This window comes from Myxine glutinosa, chromosome 7, assembly GCF_964187855.1.
Source record: "Myxine glutinosa chromosome 7, kmMyxGlut1.1, whole genome shotgun sequence".
NCBI classification, from domain to species: domain Eukaryota; kingdom Metazoa; phylum Chordata; class Myxini; order Myxiniformes; family Myxinidae; genus Myxine; species Myxine glutinosa.
Window position 1 is genome coordinate 69124322 of NC_136267.1, and position 17488 is coordinate 69141809.

Genomic DNA, 17488 nt, shown 5'->3' on the forward strand with positions numbered 1-17488 from the left:
AGTCTAACTCAGCTGCTCCTGGACTCTGTGGGAGAAGTTTCTGTCAAACCTCGACTCTGATTCTGCAACTGGACCAGACAGCATCAGCCCACGGGTCCTAAAATCCTGCTCTGCCGCTCTTTCACACCCTCTCTCAATTCTCTTCACCCTCTCTTTTACTCAAGGTCATCTGCCATCTGCTTGGAAATCAGCCAACATTACGGCTTTACACAAGAAAGGTGCAAAAACAGATCCTTGCAACTACAGACCAATCAGCCTGCTCCCAATAATCAGCAAGGTCATAGAATCGATCATCGCTTCTGACATCAAATCCTTCCTCTTCTCCAATAGGTTGATCTCGGATCATCAATTTGGATTCAGACCACGTCATTCTATTCTGGATATGCTGCTTCTGCTGTCTCAACAATGGATGGAGGTCCTCAATGCCAAAAAGGAAATCAGAGCTGTTTCCCTTGACATATCCCGTGCCTTCGATACGGACTGGCAACCCACCCTGCTCACCAAACTCTCCTCCTATGGTATCCATGGAAACCTTCACGCATGGCTTGCAGACTTCCTTTCTGGTCGCAGTTAACGTGTGGCCCTGAATGGAATTCTCTCTTCTCCCCTTCCTGTTCAGGTTGGAGTTCCTCAAGGCAGTGTTCTGGCCCCTGTGCTTTTTATGGTCTTCATCAATGGCCTCTCCGACTCTCTGGAAAATCCTCTCTATCTCTTTGCTGATGACTCCACTCTCTGCCGCTCCATATCCCAACGCTCAGATCAGCAGGCAGCAGCCTCTTCACTCTCTGCAGAACTGGACAATATCACAAACTGGTCAAACAAGTGGATCATGTCTTTCAATCCTGACAAATCTCACACTCCCACTTTGTCTCTTCGAAAAGACCGTCTGGACAACCCTCGCATCTACTTTATGAACAATCCTCTTGAAGAAGTTCAGTCACTCAAGCTTTTGGGTCTCAATATCTGCCATGATCTTTCCTGGGAAAACCACATTTCCACGCTGACCTCCAAAGCCAGTCGCCGACTGGGCATCCTCCGTCGTGTGAAGTCCTTTCTGGGCACTTCTGAGCTCCTCACCACATACAAAGCTTTCATCCGCAGCTCAATGGAATACTGCTCTCCCCTCTGGGCCGGTGCTCCTGCCTTACACCGACCTCGGCTTCATGCAGTTGAAACCAAAGCATTCAGAATCATTGGAATCTCCCGCGATGAAGCCGATTCTGAAGGCCTTTCTCGCTCTCACCACAGGAAGTTAGGTAGGCTTTCTGTCTTCTACCGACTCCTCTCCAGCCTTGCTACTCCTGCTCTGTCTGTGCTCTGTCCCCCAAATATTCCTGCAGGACATACAAGATCTGCCAGCAACCCTCTTCTGGTGAAACTGCCAAAATCAAGACTCTCTGCTCACCTTCACTCCTTCATTTCTCTTTTCTCCCACCTCTGGAACAAACCCCCACACTCTCTTAAATCCCTGTTCACCACCATCTCTTATCTTCCCCCATCCATAACCTTGGTCTTTCTACCCCCATTAAAACACCCCAAATCCGCCTCTTTAAATCCCCAACATCTTTCCTGAAATTCCCATCCCTCCCCCTTCCACAGATCTACCGACGTCCCTGTTCTCTTCTGTTGTTGTGCTTGTGTGGTTCCCTCTCTCCCCCCCTCTTGTCTCTACCTCCCTTCATTGCATGTTTTATGTGTCTGTGCATCTTTTCATGTTCAATGTGTTGGCTCTTACACGAGCCTTGATTCTGTATACAAAAAAATAACAAAAAAAAACCTCTATATCTCCAAAACCACTCCATGGAAAAAATTTAAACATGGCTCATTGACAAGTACTCCCCTTTGGGAATAACATTTTATAATGGTAATGTCATCAGTACCTTAAGTATGACGTCATAATTTGACAAGTACAACGCTTGATGCGATCAGTATGAATTTTTTTGGTCTGCAATTCTTGGTTCGATTGACACAAAATTTTCACTATAGGAGCACCTCCTCCTGTAGAATATTTTAATGATAATTATGATGTCATAGTTCACGTGGTACAGGCGACATCTTGGAAAAGGTTTGCACCTATATATCTCTGAAACTACTCCATGCAAAAAATTGAGACATGGCTCATTGTCAACGACTCCCCATGGGGAATAAGATATGTTAATGATGATGTCATTGGTACCTTAATTATTACATCATAATATGACAAGTGCAATGCTTGATTTGATAATTATGAATCTTTTTTTCTCAGCAACTGTTGGCCTGTTGGACATGAAATTTTCACGATAGGAACGTCTCCTCCTGTAGAATATTTTAATGATAATCATGACATCATAGGTCATGTGGTACAGGCGGCATCTTTGAAAAACCGAAAAACATTGCACCTCTATATCTCCAAAACTGCTCCATGGAAAAAATTGAAAAGAGGCTCATTGTAAAGAACTCCATAAGGGGAATAGGTGTTGTTAACGATGACATCATTGGTGCCGTAATTATGACGTCATAATTCGACAGGGACAACGCTTTTTTTTTTCTTTTTTTTTTTCATACAGAATCGAGGATCGTGAAAGAGCTAACATTTATATCACAAACAAATCAAACAGACACAAAATATATAAAAAGAGGGAGCAGAAGACAAGATGGGGAGAGAAGGGGAAGCACACAAACACAACATTTGAGAGCAGGGAGATGTGTGGGAGGGAGAAGGCTTGGGGGGAGGAGGCGTGGGAAGGGGGGTGGGAGAAATATAAAACACAAGGACACCAAGGACTTCCAGGACAAAAGTTGGTATTTCAAAAAAGTGGATTTGGGGTGAAATTAGCGGGGGTAGAAAAGATCAAGGTTTTGGATGGGGGAAGATAAGAGATGTTGATGAACAGCTGTTATAAAGACCTGGAGGGTGGAGTGGGATTGAAGAGAGTGAGGGAGTTTGTTCCAGAGGCGGGAGAAAAGAGGAATGAAGGAGTGAAGGTGAGCAGAGAGTCTTGATTTTGGCAATTTAACCATATAATAAGAGGGTTGCAGGCAGATCTTGTGCGACCTGTAGGAATATTTGGGGGACAGAGCCGAGAGAGAGCCTGGGGGGGCAAGGGCAGAGAGGAGTCGGTAGAAGACGGAAAGACCACCAACCTGCCTGCGGTGAGTGAGTGAGAGGCCCTTGGAGTTAGCTTCATCGCGGGAGATTCCAATGATTCTGAACGTTTTGGTTTCAACAGCGTGAAGACGAGCTAGGTGTGAGGCAGGAGCACCAGCCCAGAGGGGAGAACAGTATTCCATTGAGCTGCGGATGAAAGCCTTCTATGTTGTGAGGAGCTCAGGTGTGCCAAGGAAGGACTTCGCACGACGGAGGATGCCCAGTCGGCGACTGGCTTTGGAGGCCAGATTTGAAATGTGGTTTTCCCAGGAAAGATCATGGCAGATAGTGAGACCCAAAAGCTTGAGTGACAGAACTTCTTGGAGAGGATTATTCAGAAAGTGGATGGGAAGGTTGTCCAGTTCGTCTTTTCGGAGAGACATCGTAAGAGTGTGAGATTTGTCAGGATTGAAAGACATGTTCCACTTGTTTGCCCAGTCTGATTTTGTCCAGGTCTGCAGAGAGTGAGGAGGCTGCAGACTGCCGATCTGAGGGATGAGGAATGGAGCGACAGAGAGTAGAGTCATCAGCAAAGAGATAGAGAGGATTTTCAAGAGAGTCAGAGAGATCATTGATGAAGACCAGAAAAACCACAGGGCCCAGAACACTGCCTTGGGGAAGTCCAGCCTGAACAGGAAGAGGAGATGAGAGAAACCCATTCAGGGCCACACGTTGCCGATGACTAGAGAGGAAGTCTGCCAGCCATGCGTGGAGATTTCCATGGATACCAAAGGAGGAGAGTTTGGTAAGCAGAGCGGGGTGCCAGACCGTATCGAAGGCACGTGATATGTCAAGGGAGACAGCTCTAATTTCCTGTTTGGCATTGAGGACCTCCATCCATTGTTGAGAAAGCAGAAGCAGCATGTCCAGAGTAGAGTGACCAGGTCTGAAACCAAGTTGATGATCAGAGATCAAGCCATTGGAGAAGAGGAAAGATTTCATATCCGAAGCTTAGTCTGATCAGTTTGAAATTTATTGAACATGATCTATGCAACAATTATATTAGAGTATATAAATTTATGAGATAATCGCTCACGTGGTCTGACAGCCATATTGGATCGAAGAAAACCAAAAAAAACCTTCAAAAACAGAAGAGTTGGCTCGCACCAAGTTGACTGCGCAGGGTAAGTATTCTATGAATACCATCTAGTTGTATTAAATTCGCTTGGTCTTGGGGATGATCTATGTCTGTGGTGGCTGCTTAATTTGGTGGTTTACAAAGTCCCGTTAAAGGACCATTGGTCTTGGTCTCCACACCGTTTGTCAGATCTCGTCATGTGACTCAGGTGGATGGGCCTGAGGTTAGATCCAGTCACGTGACACCTATTGGTACAGCACTGGGCCACTTTGAAACCTACAAACTGCATGGCAACGTCGTCATCAGAGGCAGAACCGACAGGGAGATCTCTAAATAGTCGACTGTTGCGGTCACTTTGACGCGACCGTCTTGATTTGAACCGTGAAACCGGAACAAACCGGACAGCTGTTACAATGTATATCACCTGATGATATACATGCCTGTCTCCATCCAGCATTGTCGGTTAGCACTACTGGAATGTGTGCACATTGGGTGATCATCTGTGGTTGCAGACTGACAAAACCGAATTATGTGACCAAGATTATGCTGCTGTTGGAAAAAAAATTCCTGTCAAAAGAAATGAGGAGTCCCTCTTTCTTATTGGTGGAAGGTGTGAGTGGAATGAAAACTTGCAGAGAAATGAGTGTACAGTATAAAGCATTATGTCAGGACTGAAGAAATCTTGTCTGAGGTGGACAGATAAACCTGGAAAAGGCAGACAAGGTGTACGTGATGAAAAGTATCCTGGGAGGGAATGGAAGGCCATGTCTGGACATAACATTGGCTGTATGGTCGAACATATCCATAGTAATCAATGCATGATACTAAGATGGCATTGCCAATTGAATTGGCATCAGTCATGATACCGTGCACACGATTGTCCGTGACAAACTCAACTTTTGAAAGGTGTCATGCAAGTAAGATACCCAAAATGCCCACAGATGTTCATAAGTCCCAGCATTTGGAAACCCCTACAGCCTTACTCTAGTCGTCTGGTTCCTCCAAATTGAAGGGGACCATTTCCTGTCTACTATTCTAACTGAGAACAAAATATAGGTGTTCCATTACGATGAAATAGAACAAGCGTTACGCCTAGGTCCCCCGTCGGTGAAGTGATGGGAGTTGACAAAGTGGAAGACGCAAGACGGCCATCTTGGATTTTGACGTGGCGACCCAATTTTCAATAGCGTTCTTCCTTATGCCGAGATACACCCACACACCAAATTAGAAGTTGGTACTTCGCTTATTTTTCAAGATATTCATCTCACAAGGTTCAGACATACATGGCGGCGGCCATCTTGGATTTTGACGTGGCGACCCAATTTTCAATAGCGTTCTTCCTTGTGCCGAGATACACCCACACACCAAATTAGAAGTTGGTACTTCGCTTATTTTTCAAGATATTCATCTCACAAGGTTCAGACATACATGGCGGCGGCCATCTTGGATTTTGACGTGGCGACCCAATTTTCAATAGCGTTCTTCCTTATGCCGAGATACACCCACACACCAAATTAGAAGTTGGTACTTCGCTTATTTTTCAAGATATTCATCTCACAAGGTTCAGACATACATGGCGGCGGGCATCTTGGATTTTGACGTGGCGACCCAATTTTCAATAGCGTTCTTCCTTATGCCGAGATACACCCACACACCAAATTAGAAGTTGGTACTTCGCTTATTTTTCAAGATATTCAGCTCACAAGTTTCAGACATACATGGCATCAGACATACATGGCGGCGACCATCTTGGATTTTGACGTGGGTTGCACCCACACACCAAATTCGAATGCGGTCCTTCGCTTATGCACGCTCGCACGCATGCACGCATGCCCACACGCACGCACGGACGGACGGACAGACGGACGGACGGACACACGGACGGAGGGGAAAACCATAGTCCCCCTTTCGCCCCGCGGTGCGGCGGGGGACAATGAAGAGATTAAACATGCAGTGAAAGCATCCAACATTTCATGCAGATAATCTATGTCCAATGAACTGTTGGGAAATCATGGCAATGGTGTTCTTGCACATAAATAGTCCCCTTTTGACTTAACTCCAGGAACAGACTGTGACAAGTGTAATGTGCTGTGACCAGCTCCAACAATTGTGAAACGAGTTCGCAGATGTCATTCCAGTCTTCTGTCCAGGAGGTGCTTCTGCACCAGGACAATGCCGTACTTGGCACTGCCCATGTGACAGGAGGCACCATCACAAACTTAAGTGGAAGGTTGCCCACACCCACTGTGTATCCCAGACCTTGTCCCACCGACTATCACCTGAATGGACTCCGGGAGGAGGTCTTAAGTGGAAAGTATTTCACGTGGCACAACAATGTCCAGAAGGCTGTCCGAATGTGGCATCACACCAATCCTAAAGACTTCTATACCACAGCCCTCAAATCTGACCCTGAGATGGGGCAATTGAATGCCATTCTTCAGGGATTATGTTGAAATATTATCTGCAGTACATCTCGCTGTGGGTTCAACGGGGAGCTGCTGGATAGCAAAGTGATGTAATTTATTGACTCACCCTCTAATATCAAAAAAAATAACACCCCGATGTCCCTGTGCCTGCCTGTTCCACTGTCTTCCTCGCAGGTCTTCTTCCCCACACATCCTCTCCGGTGAAATCCGTTAATCAACTGATGCTTTGAATGAATGTGGTGCTGATACAGCAAAGGCAAGATGGGCCAAGTGGCCTCCTGTGTCGAAGTTTCTCATCCATCCTTGGTAAAACCCATGTGAAATACCATCCTTTCAACCACATTAAATTCTTCCATCTCATCATTATCCTGCGCTCGTGAAGCAAAAAGCAGGGGTAAGCGAACGGTTGCGTGCGTACTTATGGAGTACGTGCGTGTCTGCATTTTTAAAATTCATTTTCTCAGTAAACGTTGGTCCGATCGACACGAAATTTTGCACCACAGAAGCACCTCCTCCTGTAGAATTTTTATTGATTATTATGACGTCATAAGTCACGTGGTATGGACGCCATCTTGATAAAACGTTGCACCTCTATATCTCTGAACACCGCTCCATGGAAAAAATTGAAACGAGACTCATTGTAAAGAACTCCGCATGGGGAATAAGTGTTGTTAATGATGATGGTGCCTTAATTATGACGTCATAATTCGACAGGGACAACGCTTAGCCTGATCTTTTGAAATTTATTGAGCGTGATCTACGCAACAATTATATTAGAGAATGTACATTTATGATGTCATTGCTCACGTGGTCTGGCAGCCATATTTGATCAAAGGAAAAAAAACCTACAAAAAAACAGAAGAGTTGGCTCGCACCACGTTGACTGTGCAGGGTAAATATTCCATGAATACCATGTAGTTACAACATGTTTCAAAACTCTTATTAGTTGAAATGTAAATAATCTTTAAAATAACTGAAGTTCTTTAAATTAACCAATATCGGTCTTCCAATAGATCACATGTCAAACATTCAGACCGACGCTTGGGAAATGTTCAACAGGTTCAGTCTCATCTTGCAGGAATCTTTGCTCCCGCCTGCTCCATCTTGTCCCTGTGATTTATTCTCTGGGAATTTTATATGCGCATCATTTACGTCGCATCATTGAAATATAAAACTTGAGTTCTGTAAAAATAGGGATTTGCTAAAAAATATGCATTCTCAATTTCAACCTGTGACTGTTCCCTTTCGGCCCGCTTCATCTGAATCCCTCGACATCGTTAAAAACCGATAATTCTGAATCCTGTGTCCATGAGCCCAATTTGTGACCCGAAATACACGACTATAACTATTGATGTATCTCCATGATATGGACTCCACAACACCAACCTGTATATGCGATTACGATGCCCGTTTTTGACCCCCAATGTGTGACCCCTATAGATTTAACCCCCAATGTGTGACCCCTATAGATTTAACCCCGTACCTGACCCCTTCGCAACCAGGCCCGTGTAGAGCTGCGGCCAGAAGCGACAAGGCCGCGGCCAAAGCGCCGCATGCGAGGCCGAGGCCGAGGCCCAGGGCGGCCAGTCCGGCCGAGGCCGCCGCCAGGAGTCGCCTGTGGCCATCTTCCCACGGCATCCGCTGGGCCTCCCCCGGAGCGACCTCGACGGTTCGGCTCAGGTAGAGCAGCAGGGCGAGGCAAGGCAGACTGCTGGTCGCGGCCAGGCCACCCATGAGACCCAGGCCGGCCAGAGCCGTCGCCACGGAGCCCCTGGAGGTCGCCGCTGCTGGGCCGTGGCCGTGGCCCGGCCGATCGGCCTTGCGGCCTCGGCGGGGCATAGCGAGGGGCGCTGCGCCATGCGCTGAGGACCCCCACAACCCCTCTATCGTCCTCCCGCCCCTTCGTCCCACTCTCTCCGTGCTTCTCTCACGTACGGTGTGCTGTGCTCGAGCCGGAACGTGAGTTATGGAGAGGAAGGGAGGGAGAGCGAGAAAATGGAGGAGGGAGAGTTGGTACGAATATAGCAGAGGGCTCTCGGAGTGGAGGGAGGGTAGGATGGATGGCGGTCTTGGGGTGCATGGTGGGAGCGTAGGATGGATGGCGGTCTCGGGGTGCATGGTGGGAGGGTAGGATGGATGGCGGTCTTGGGGTGCATGGTGGGAGGGTAGGATGGATGGTGGTCTTGGGGTGCATGGAGGGAGGGTAGGATGGATGGTGGGCTTGGGGTGGAGATAGTTAGGATGGATGGCAGTCTTGGGGTGGAGGTAGGTAGGATGGGTTGAGGTAGGTAGGATGGATGGCGGTCTTGGGGTGGAGGATGGATGGCAGTCTTGGGGTGGAGGTAGGTAGGATGGATGGCGGTCTTGGGGTGGAGGTAGGATGGATGGCGGTCTTCCTGTTTGAGGTAGGTAGGATGGATGGCGGTCTTGGGGTGGAGGTAGGTAGGATGGATGGTGGTCTTGGGGTGGAGATAGTTAGGATGGATGGCAGTCTTGAGGTGGAGGTAGGTAGGATGGATGGCGGTCTTGGGGTGGAGGTAGGTAGGATGGATGGCGGTCTTGGGGTGGAGGTAGGTAGGATGGATGGCGGTATTGGGATGGAGATAGTTAGGATGGATGGCGGTCTTGGGGTGGAGATAGTTTGGATGGATGGCGGTCTGGAGTGGAGATAGTTAGGATGGATGGCGGTTTTTGGGGTGGAGATAGGTAGGATGGATGGCGGTCTTGGGGTGGAGGTAGGTAGGATGGATGGCGGTCTTGGGATGGAGGTAGGTAGGATAGATGGCGGTCTTGGGGTGTAGGTAGGATGGATGGTGGACCTGTGGTGGAGGGAGGTAGGATGGAAGGTGGTCTTGGGATGGAGAATGGAGATAGTTAGGATGGATGGCGGTCTTGTGGTGGAGATAGGTAGGATGGATGGCGGTCTTGGGGTGAAGGTAGGTAGGATGGATGGTGGTCTTGGGATGGAGGTAGGTAGGATAGATGGCGGTCTTGGGGTGTACGTAGGATGGATGGTGGACTTGTGGTGGAGGTAGGTAGGATGGTTGGCGGTCTTAGGGTGGAGGGAGGTAGGATGAATTGCGGTCTTGGGGTGGAGATAGTTAGGATGGATGGCGGTCTTGGGGTGGAGGTCGGATGGATGGCGGTCTTGGGGTGGAGGTAGTTAGGATGGATGGCGGTCTTGGGGTGGAGGTAGTTAGGATGGATGGCGGTCCTGGGGTGCACATTATCGAGAAAACAGGGCGGCAGAGATGTGAGTGCTTTGACATAAATATCTGCTGGATCTGCGTGAACATATACAAGGAGTCGGTACTCAAGGTACCAGGAATTACAGAGATCCTAATTGGAATCATAAAATCATATAACATTCCCAATACGAGAAGGAACGAACAACAACACAATGTCCAAGAGATGAGCGAGTATCGATCAAAGCTCCTCCATGATGCTGTACTTTGTGTAAACAACCCCCAAAATATCCCCAACTTGAACTTTTGTTTGGAAAATAATCCTGGAATTGTTCAGACTCGTGAGCATTGTCCGTGCGTGTCTGCATAATGTCCGTGCATGTCTACATAATTTGTCTAGCACCTCACAAAATGATTGGTGAATGAATGATGTAAATAAAACCCTACCTCCTCTATTTGTGGAGGCATCTGCTAATTACGACACACTCCCTACCTCCTCTGCTGTACGACACACTCCCACCCCACTTTTTTTTAATGGTGCGTTTACGGTTTTTTACATAAATTTTCTTTTACGGAAGCTTTCCAACGGTTCTGTAATTTTCCTCAGTCTCCTGGCTTCGATGTCTATCAGAACGCCAAATTTCGAGACACCCAGAAGGTACCGAACATTAATATCAGTCAGTCAGTGGTTACAATGAGCTTTATATATTAGATACAGTGCCTTCTGAAAGTATTCACACCCCTTGAATTTCTTCACTTTTTGTTGTGTTATAGCCTGAATTTAAAATGGATTAAATTCAGATTTTTGCACTGATCTGCACATAATACCCCAATAATGTCAAAGTGGATTTTTTTTTTTTAGAAATTGTTACAAAATAATTAAAAATGAAAAGCTGAAATGTCTTAAGTCAATAAGTATTGACCTCTTTGCTATGACACTCCAAATTGAACACAGATTTATCCAATTTCCTTTGATCATCCTTGAGATGTCTCTACAACTTGAATGGAGTCCACCCGTGGCCAATTCAATTGAATGGACATGATTTAGAAAGAAACACACCTTTCCATACAAGGTCCCAAAGTTGACAATGCATGTCAGAGAAGAAACTGTACCATGAAATCCAAGGAATTGTCCGTACAACTCTGAGATAGAATTGTGAGGAGGCATAGATCTGGGGAAGGGTATAAAACAATTTCTACAGTGTAGAAAGTTCCCAAAAGCACAGTGAGCTCCATCGTTAGGAAATGGAAAGAATATGGAACTACCCAGACTCTTCCAAGAGCTGATCTGGCTGCTTCAGCCACACCCATTGCTGACAGGTATATATACACAAAGAATTAAGTTAAGCACCCCTACACAACGAATTAAGGTAAGCACCCCCTAATATATATTCTTTGTGTATATGTATACATTGGCATATATTCTAAGGTATGTGAGATCAAATAATGATTGGTATGACATTAGCAATTATCCATTGATGAAATTGAGTGATCAAAGTGAAAAAAAGTGATTGGTTGAGTCAGTGATCCGATCACGTGGGTCCTACACACGTTATTGACGCAAAGATCGCTAGAGGTCTTCTCAGAACAATGACTGTACGTTAGAAAACATAAACGTCATCCACACTGTCCGTGATGGACCTATAGCTCCATACTTAAATTGAGGTGAAAATATGCCTAAAATTCCCAAAAAATTTCACCTTAAATTATTCAGAATAAAATATTGAAAACGGCATGATTGTTATGTTTTTATGTGACCATAATATCACTTCTCCAGAAAATATAGCAATATCATGGGTATATTACACTGTTTTGACGACAACAAACTTGTAATGTGCGAGGTTGTAAAAAAACGGGGGGGGTGCTTAACTTAATTCTTTGTGTATATAATCAAGCACACAGCCATGCAATCTCCATAGACAAACAATGGCAGTGGAATGGGCCGTACAGAAGAGCTCAGTGACTTTCAAGGTGGCACCACCGACATAAGATGCCACCTTTCAAACAAGTCAGTTCGTCAAATTTCTGCACTGCTAAATCTGACCCGATCAACTGTAAGTGCTGTTATTGTGAAGCGGAAACGTCTAGGAGCAGCAACAGCTCAGCCGCAAAGTGGAATGCCACACAAGCTCACAGAACAGGACCGCCAAGAGCAGAAGCACGTAGCGCATAAAAATCGTCTGTCCTCAGTTGCATCACTCACTACTGAGTTCCAAACTGCCTCTGGAAGCAACGTCAGCACAACAACTGTTCGTCGGGAGCTCATAAAATGGCTTTCCATGGCCGAGCAGCCGCACACAAGCCTAAGATCACCATGAGCAATGCCAAGTGCCGTCTGGAATGGTGTAAAACCCACCGCCATTGGACTCTGGAGCAGTGGAAACGCGTTCTCTGGAGTGATGAATCACGCTTCACGATCTGGCACCGATGGACGAATCTGGGTTTGGCGGATGAACACGGATGAACATTTGGCGGATGAACGCGGAGAACGCTACCTGCCCGAATGCGTAGTGCCAACTGTAAAGTTTGGTGGAGGAGGCATAATGGTCTGGGAATGTTTTTTATGGTTCCGGCTGGACCCCTTAGTTTCAGTGAAGGGAAATCTTAACGCTACGGCATACAATGACATTCTAAACGATTGTGTGCTTCCAACTTTGTGGCAACGGTTTGGGGAAGGTCCTTTCCTGTTTCAGCATAACAATGCCCCCGTGCACAAAGCGAGGTCCATACAGAAATGGTTTGTTGAGATCGGTGTGGAAGGACTTGACTGGCCTGCACAGAGCCCTGACCTCAACCCCATTGAATACCTTTGGGATTAATTGGAATGCCAACTGCGAGCCAGGCCTAATCGTCCAACATCAGTGCCCGACCTCATAAATGCTCTTGTGGCTGAATGGAAGCAAATCCCTGCAGCAATTTTCCAACATCTAGTGGAAAGCCATCCCAGAAGAGTGGAGGCTGTTATAGCAGCAAAGGGGGGCACCAACTCCATATTAATGCCGATGATTTTGGAATGAGATGTTTGATGAGCACATACGGGTGTGATGTTCTGGTGTCCACATACTTTTGGCCATGTAGTGTACATACATACACTAACAATAAGTTAGGGATATTGGCAGGTTCTTCGGTGTGGTTGATTTTGTGTATTAATTATGTTGAAAAAAGTTGTTGGTCCTTATTCTATGGTTATTAATGAGTGTGAAAAAACAGCATTCTTGATTTCAATACCCTAACCCTAACCCCTATAAAAAAACAAGTCAGGAGACGACGATGGTTCACGAGTGAGCGGTATTCTTCGGTTCGATTTCGAAAATTTGGTTCGATTCCGACAACTTTGAAAATTTGACCTTTGTGACCTTGAAATGTCAAAACGAAGGTTACTGACCTTGAAATGAGATAGAAAATAATGTGTAATCAGTTATGAGGTTAGTTAGCTACACAATACCGAAAATTCGGTTCGATTCCGACAACTTTGTAAATTTGACCTTTGTGACCTTCAAAGGTCAAAGGTCGAAGATTCTGAAATTTGTTGGAAAACTTGTATTTCATGATGTATGTGATAATATAAGATCATGTATGACAATTCACCCTATCAGGAAGGGAACAATGTAATAAAACCATCAAAAATCGACTTTTCTAAATTTCGTGACGTTGTGACCTTGACCTTGGGGCGAAAATGAAAAATTGAGCTCCGTGGGGCTAGACACATGACATTGGCCTAACCAAATACCGAAACCCCTGTCAGATTCCACCAAACCCCTCGGAGAAGATGTAGCTTGAACTCGATTACCCCCTAAAAAGACATCTTTTTTTTGGCGTGGCTTCGCCCACAATGGGCACAATACGCCCACTCTAGGCAGGACACAACTAGATCATGATATCAACCTCCCACCCAAGTTTCATCAAGATCGGATGATATCATCGGGTAGTTATGCTGCGGACAGACAGACACACAGACACACATACAGACAGACGCACACACATGACGAATATAGTGGTCACTTGATAACTCATTTACCAATAAACTCACTCCCACAATATCCCTAACTTATTGTGAGTAGTGTATACATATACACATGCAATATCAGTAAAATATACATCTTACTATAATTCACCAAATGTCCGTTTGTCCGTTCGAAGGTACCGCAAAAACGGCTCAACCGATCGCAACGATATGTTGGGTGGGTATTCCTGGGATGCCTGGGAGTAAAATAGGCTATATTGTTTTTCCAATTTTTTCAAAGTTTTCCAATTTTCCAGTTTTTCCAAACACTATGGAATAATATTTACCGATATGAACAGTGATGTGGCTTTTGTTGAAATTCTACAAATACTGTTTATTCTATGTACCAGAAGAGAGTAGATCGACTCCTGACGAACTCTTCCTATATAAACGTGCGGCTCCGAAGTAATATCTTCCGACTGTCTTCTACCGACTCCTCTCCGGCCTTGCTCCCCCAGCTCTCTCTGTGCTCTGTCCCCCCAATATTCCTTCAGGTCGCACAAGATCTGCCTGCAACCCTCTTATGGTTAAACTGCCAAAGTCTAGGCTCTCTGCTCACCTTCACTCTTTCATTCCCCTTTTCTCCCGCCTCTGGAACAAACTCCCCCACTCCCTTCAATCCCACTCCTCCCTCCAGGTCTTTAAAACAGCTGTTCACCACCATCTCTTATCTTCCCCCATCGAAAACCTTGATCTTTTCTACCCCCGGTAATTCACCCCAGAGTCCTTGCAGTGTTCATATGTTTTATTCCTCTCCCACCTCCCCCCAAGTCCTCCCGATGTCCCTGCTCTCAAATGTTGTGTTTGTGTCCTTCCCCCTCTTCCCCCTCTCTTTTGTGTCCTTCCCCCTCTCTCCCCATCTTGTCTGCCGCTCCCCTTGTTTTTTGTGTTTTGTGTGTCGGTTTGTCTTTTTGTGTGATTAATGTTATCTCTTTCACGAGCCTCGATCTTGTATACAAAAAAAATATGGCAGCGTGTGCAAAGCGACTGAGAAACAGGTGTAGCGGCCGCTTCCGTGTTACAGATTCGGTGCGCACTCTTCACACATAAATGCGCGACTGAGAAAGACGTGTAGCGGCTGCTTCCGTTTTGCAGAATTCAATCTTTTTTCAAAATGGGCGCCATGTACTGTTTAGATTTTGATGATTTGCGTGTGATATGATTCAACGGATGTTTATATGAATCGTTTAAAATAAAAAGCCTTCAATTTCTGATATTTTGCCTTTTCATTTGGGCTTCCCAATTTAAGCCCCGCCCATAGGGTGGTTACCGTTGCTGGTATACGTAAAACAAGAAAGAGCAATCAGAGATTGCAGACCCTCGCCAGGACATGTTTTTGGTGATTTTTAAGGCTTTTGGGTTAAAACAAATATGGCGGCCGAACCACGTGACTGATGACGTCATCATTATTTATTTATTTTCTCCACCAATGTATCCATAGATGACGCTCAAGAAATTTCATCTTGATCGGATGAAGTTTTGTACTTGTCGAATTATGACTTCATAATGGAGGAACCTATGACATCATCATTGACATATGTTATTCCCCATGGAGAGTTATTTACAATGAGCCATGTCTCAATTTTTTCTATTCAGCTCTTTCGGAGATATAGAGGTGTAAAGTGTTTCGGTTTTTCCAAGATGGCGGCCCATACCACGTGACCTATGACGTCATAATTATCGTTAAAAATTATACAGGTGGAGGTGGATCTATGGTGAAAATTTCCTGTCAATCGGAGCAACTGTTGAAGAGAAAATCATATTTATTCTGTGCGGATAAACAGACAGGCAAACAGACAAACAAACAAACAGACTCAAATGCAATTCTCTCTCCTTGATGAGGGTAATAAAGACCTATTGGAATTACCTACAATACTGTCGAGTGAAATTTTTTGTCCCCCGTCGCTCCGCGGAGCGAAAGGGGGTCTATGGTTTTCCCCTCCGTCCGTGTGTCCGTCCGTCCGTCCGTCCGTGCGTGCGTGCGGGTGTGCGTGCGGGCGTGCGTGCGTGCATAAGCGAAGGACCGCATTCTAATTTGGTGTGTGGGTGCAACCCACGTCAAAATCCAAGATGGCCGCCGCCATGTATGTCTGATGCCATGTATGTTTGAACATTGTGAGCTGAATATCTTGAAAAATAAGCAAAGTACCAACTTCTAATCTGGTGTGTGGGTGTATCTAGGCACAAGGAAGAACGCTATTGAAAATTGGGTCGCCACGTCAAAATCCAAGATGGCCGCCGCCATGTATGTCTGATGCCATGTATGTCTGAACCTTGTGCGAACTACCAACTTCTAATTTGGTGTGTGGGTGTATCTCGGCATAAGGAAGAACGCTATTGAAAATTGGGTCGCCACTTCAAAATCCAAGATGGCCACCACCATATATATGTCTGAACCTTGTGAGCGAAATATCTTGAAAAATAAGCGAAGTACCAACTTATAATCTGGTGTGTGGGTGTATCTAGGCATAAGGAAGAACCCTATTGAAAATTGGGTCGCCACGTCAAAATCCAAGATGGCCGCCGCCATGTAGGTCTGAACCTTGTGAGCGGAATATCTTGAAAAATAAGCGAAGTACCAACTTCTAATCTAGTGTGTGGGTGTATCTAGGCATAAGGAAGAACGCTGTTGAAAATTGGGTCGCCACGTCAAAATCCAAGATGGCCGCCTTGCGTCTTCCACTTTGTCAACTCGCATCACTTCACCGACGGGGGACCTAGGCTTAACGCTTGTTGATGATGCTTTTTGATCTGTAATGTCATGTTACAGTCGTCTGACTCATCCCATTCACCTGGTTCAAACACTGTGGGTTTGTCAAAGAAATGGCAGCAGTCAGAGGAGTCCGAACCCTCACCAGATCACGGTTTTTCCACTCCCAATACTGTGGCTGTGGGACCGCCAAGCCATTCAAGTGCTACGCCGAAAGACATTCACGTGACTGATCTTATCTGGGCCGAGCGAGCCTGAGTCAAGTGACACAATCTTGAATAGCGATACGGGGACCACAACCAATCACCCTTAACAGGACTTGTGAAAGCCATGAAATGAAGCCACCAACGTAACTAAAATTCACCCAAACCAAATATATTTAAAAAGGAAATGGCACACAGGTGGGGAATTTACAAGAAGCAATCACAAATCACATCTAGAACAGCACTTGTAGAGTCTTGCACTCTTGTCATCACAGCACTCTTGCCTGGCACGTTCATTCTGAACAGAAATACCATTGTTAACTGAACACTAATATTATGGCCGACTGCTATTATGAACCACACACCCATACCACCCATAAACACTTTTATGTCACATAGTTTCTTGGCATGGGTTATGAACATCATAAATTTTATTCTTTCCTCAAATTGGGTCATAGATCAGATATATGAAGTTTAAAATTTTTCGGATAATTATGTTTTTCAACCAAAAAAATTTTTCAACCAATTATGGATGGAATACCACTTCACTGATGACGTCAGAGTTAGAAATAAAGTATTCTCCTTGGGGAGTCCCTTCTATTTTTAAAGTTTAGCATTGATTGGACAATCAGTTGCAGAGAAAAACATTTTTAAAGCGAAAATATATAGATGTGGACACACACAGACAGACAAGCAGACAGAGGCATTGCAATAGTCTTGCATCCCCTTTGGGGCAAGACTAATCAAGCAATAACC

At 45.5% G+C, this 17488-nt stretch overlaps 1 protein-coding gene across 1 annotated transcript in view; it reads right to left on the bottom strand.

Moving 5' to 3' along the window:
* The window catches only part of LOC137431310 (uncharacterized), a 31632-nt gene extending 23074 nt beyond the window's left edge, over positions 1–8558 (bottom strand). Inside the window, exon 1 of the mRNA XM_068122503.2 lies at positions 8115–8558. Coding sequence (XP_067978604.2) covers positions 8115–8470 — 356 coding nt within the window. The 5' untranslated portion in view covers positions 8471–8558. The remainder of the gene's footprint in view (positions 1–8114) is intronic.
* Between the last annotated feature and the right edge of the window lie 8930 nt (positions 8559–17488).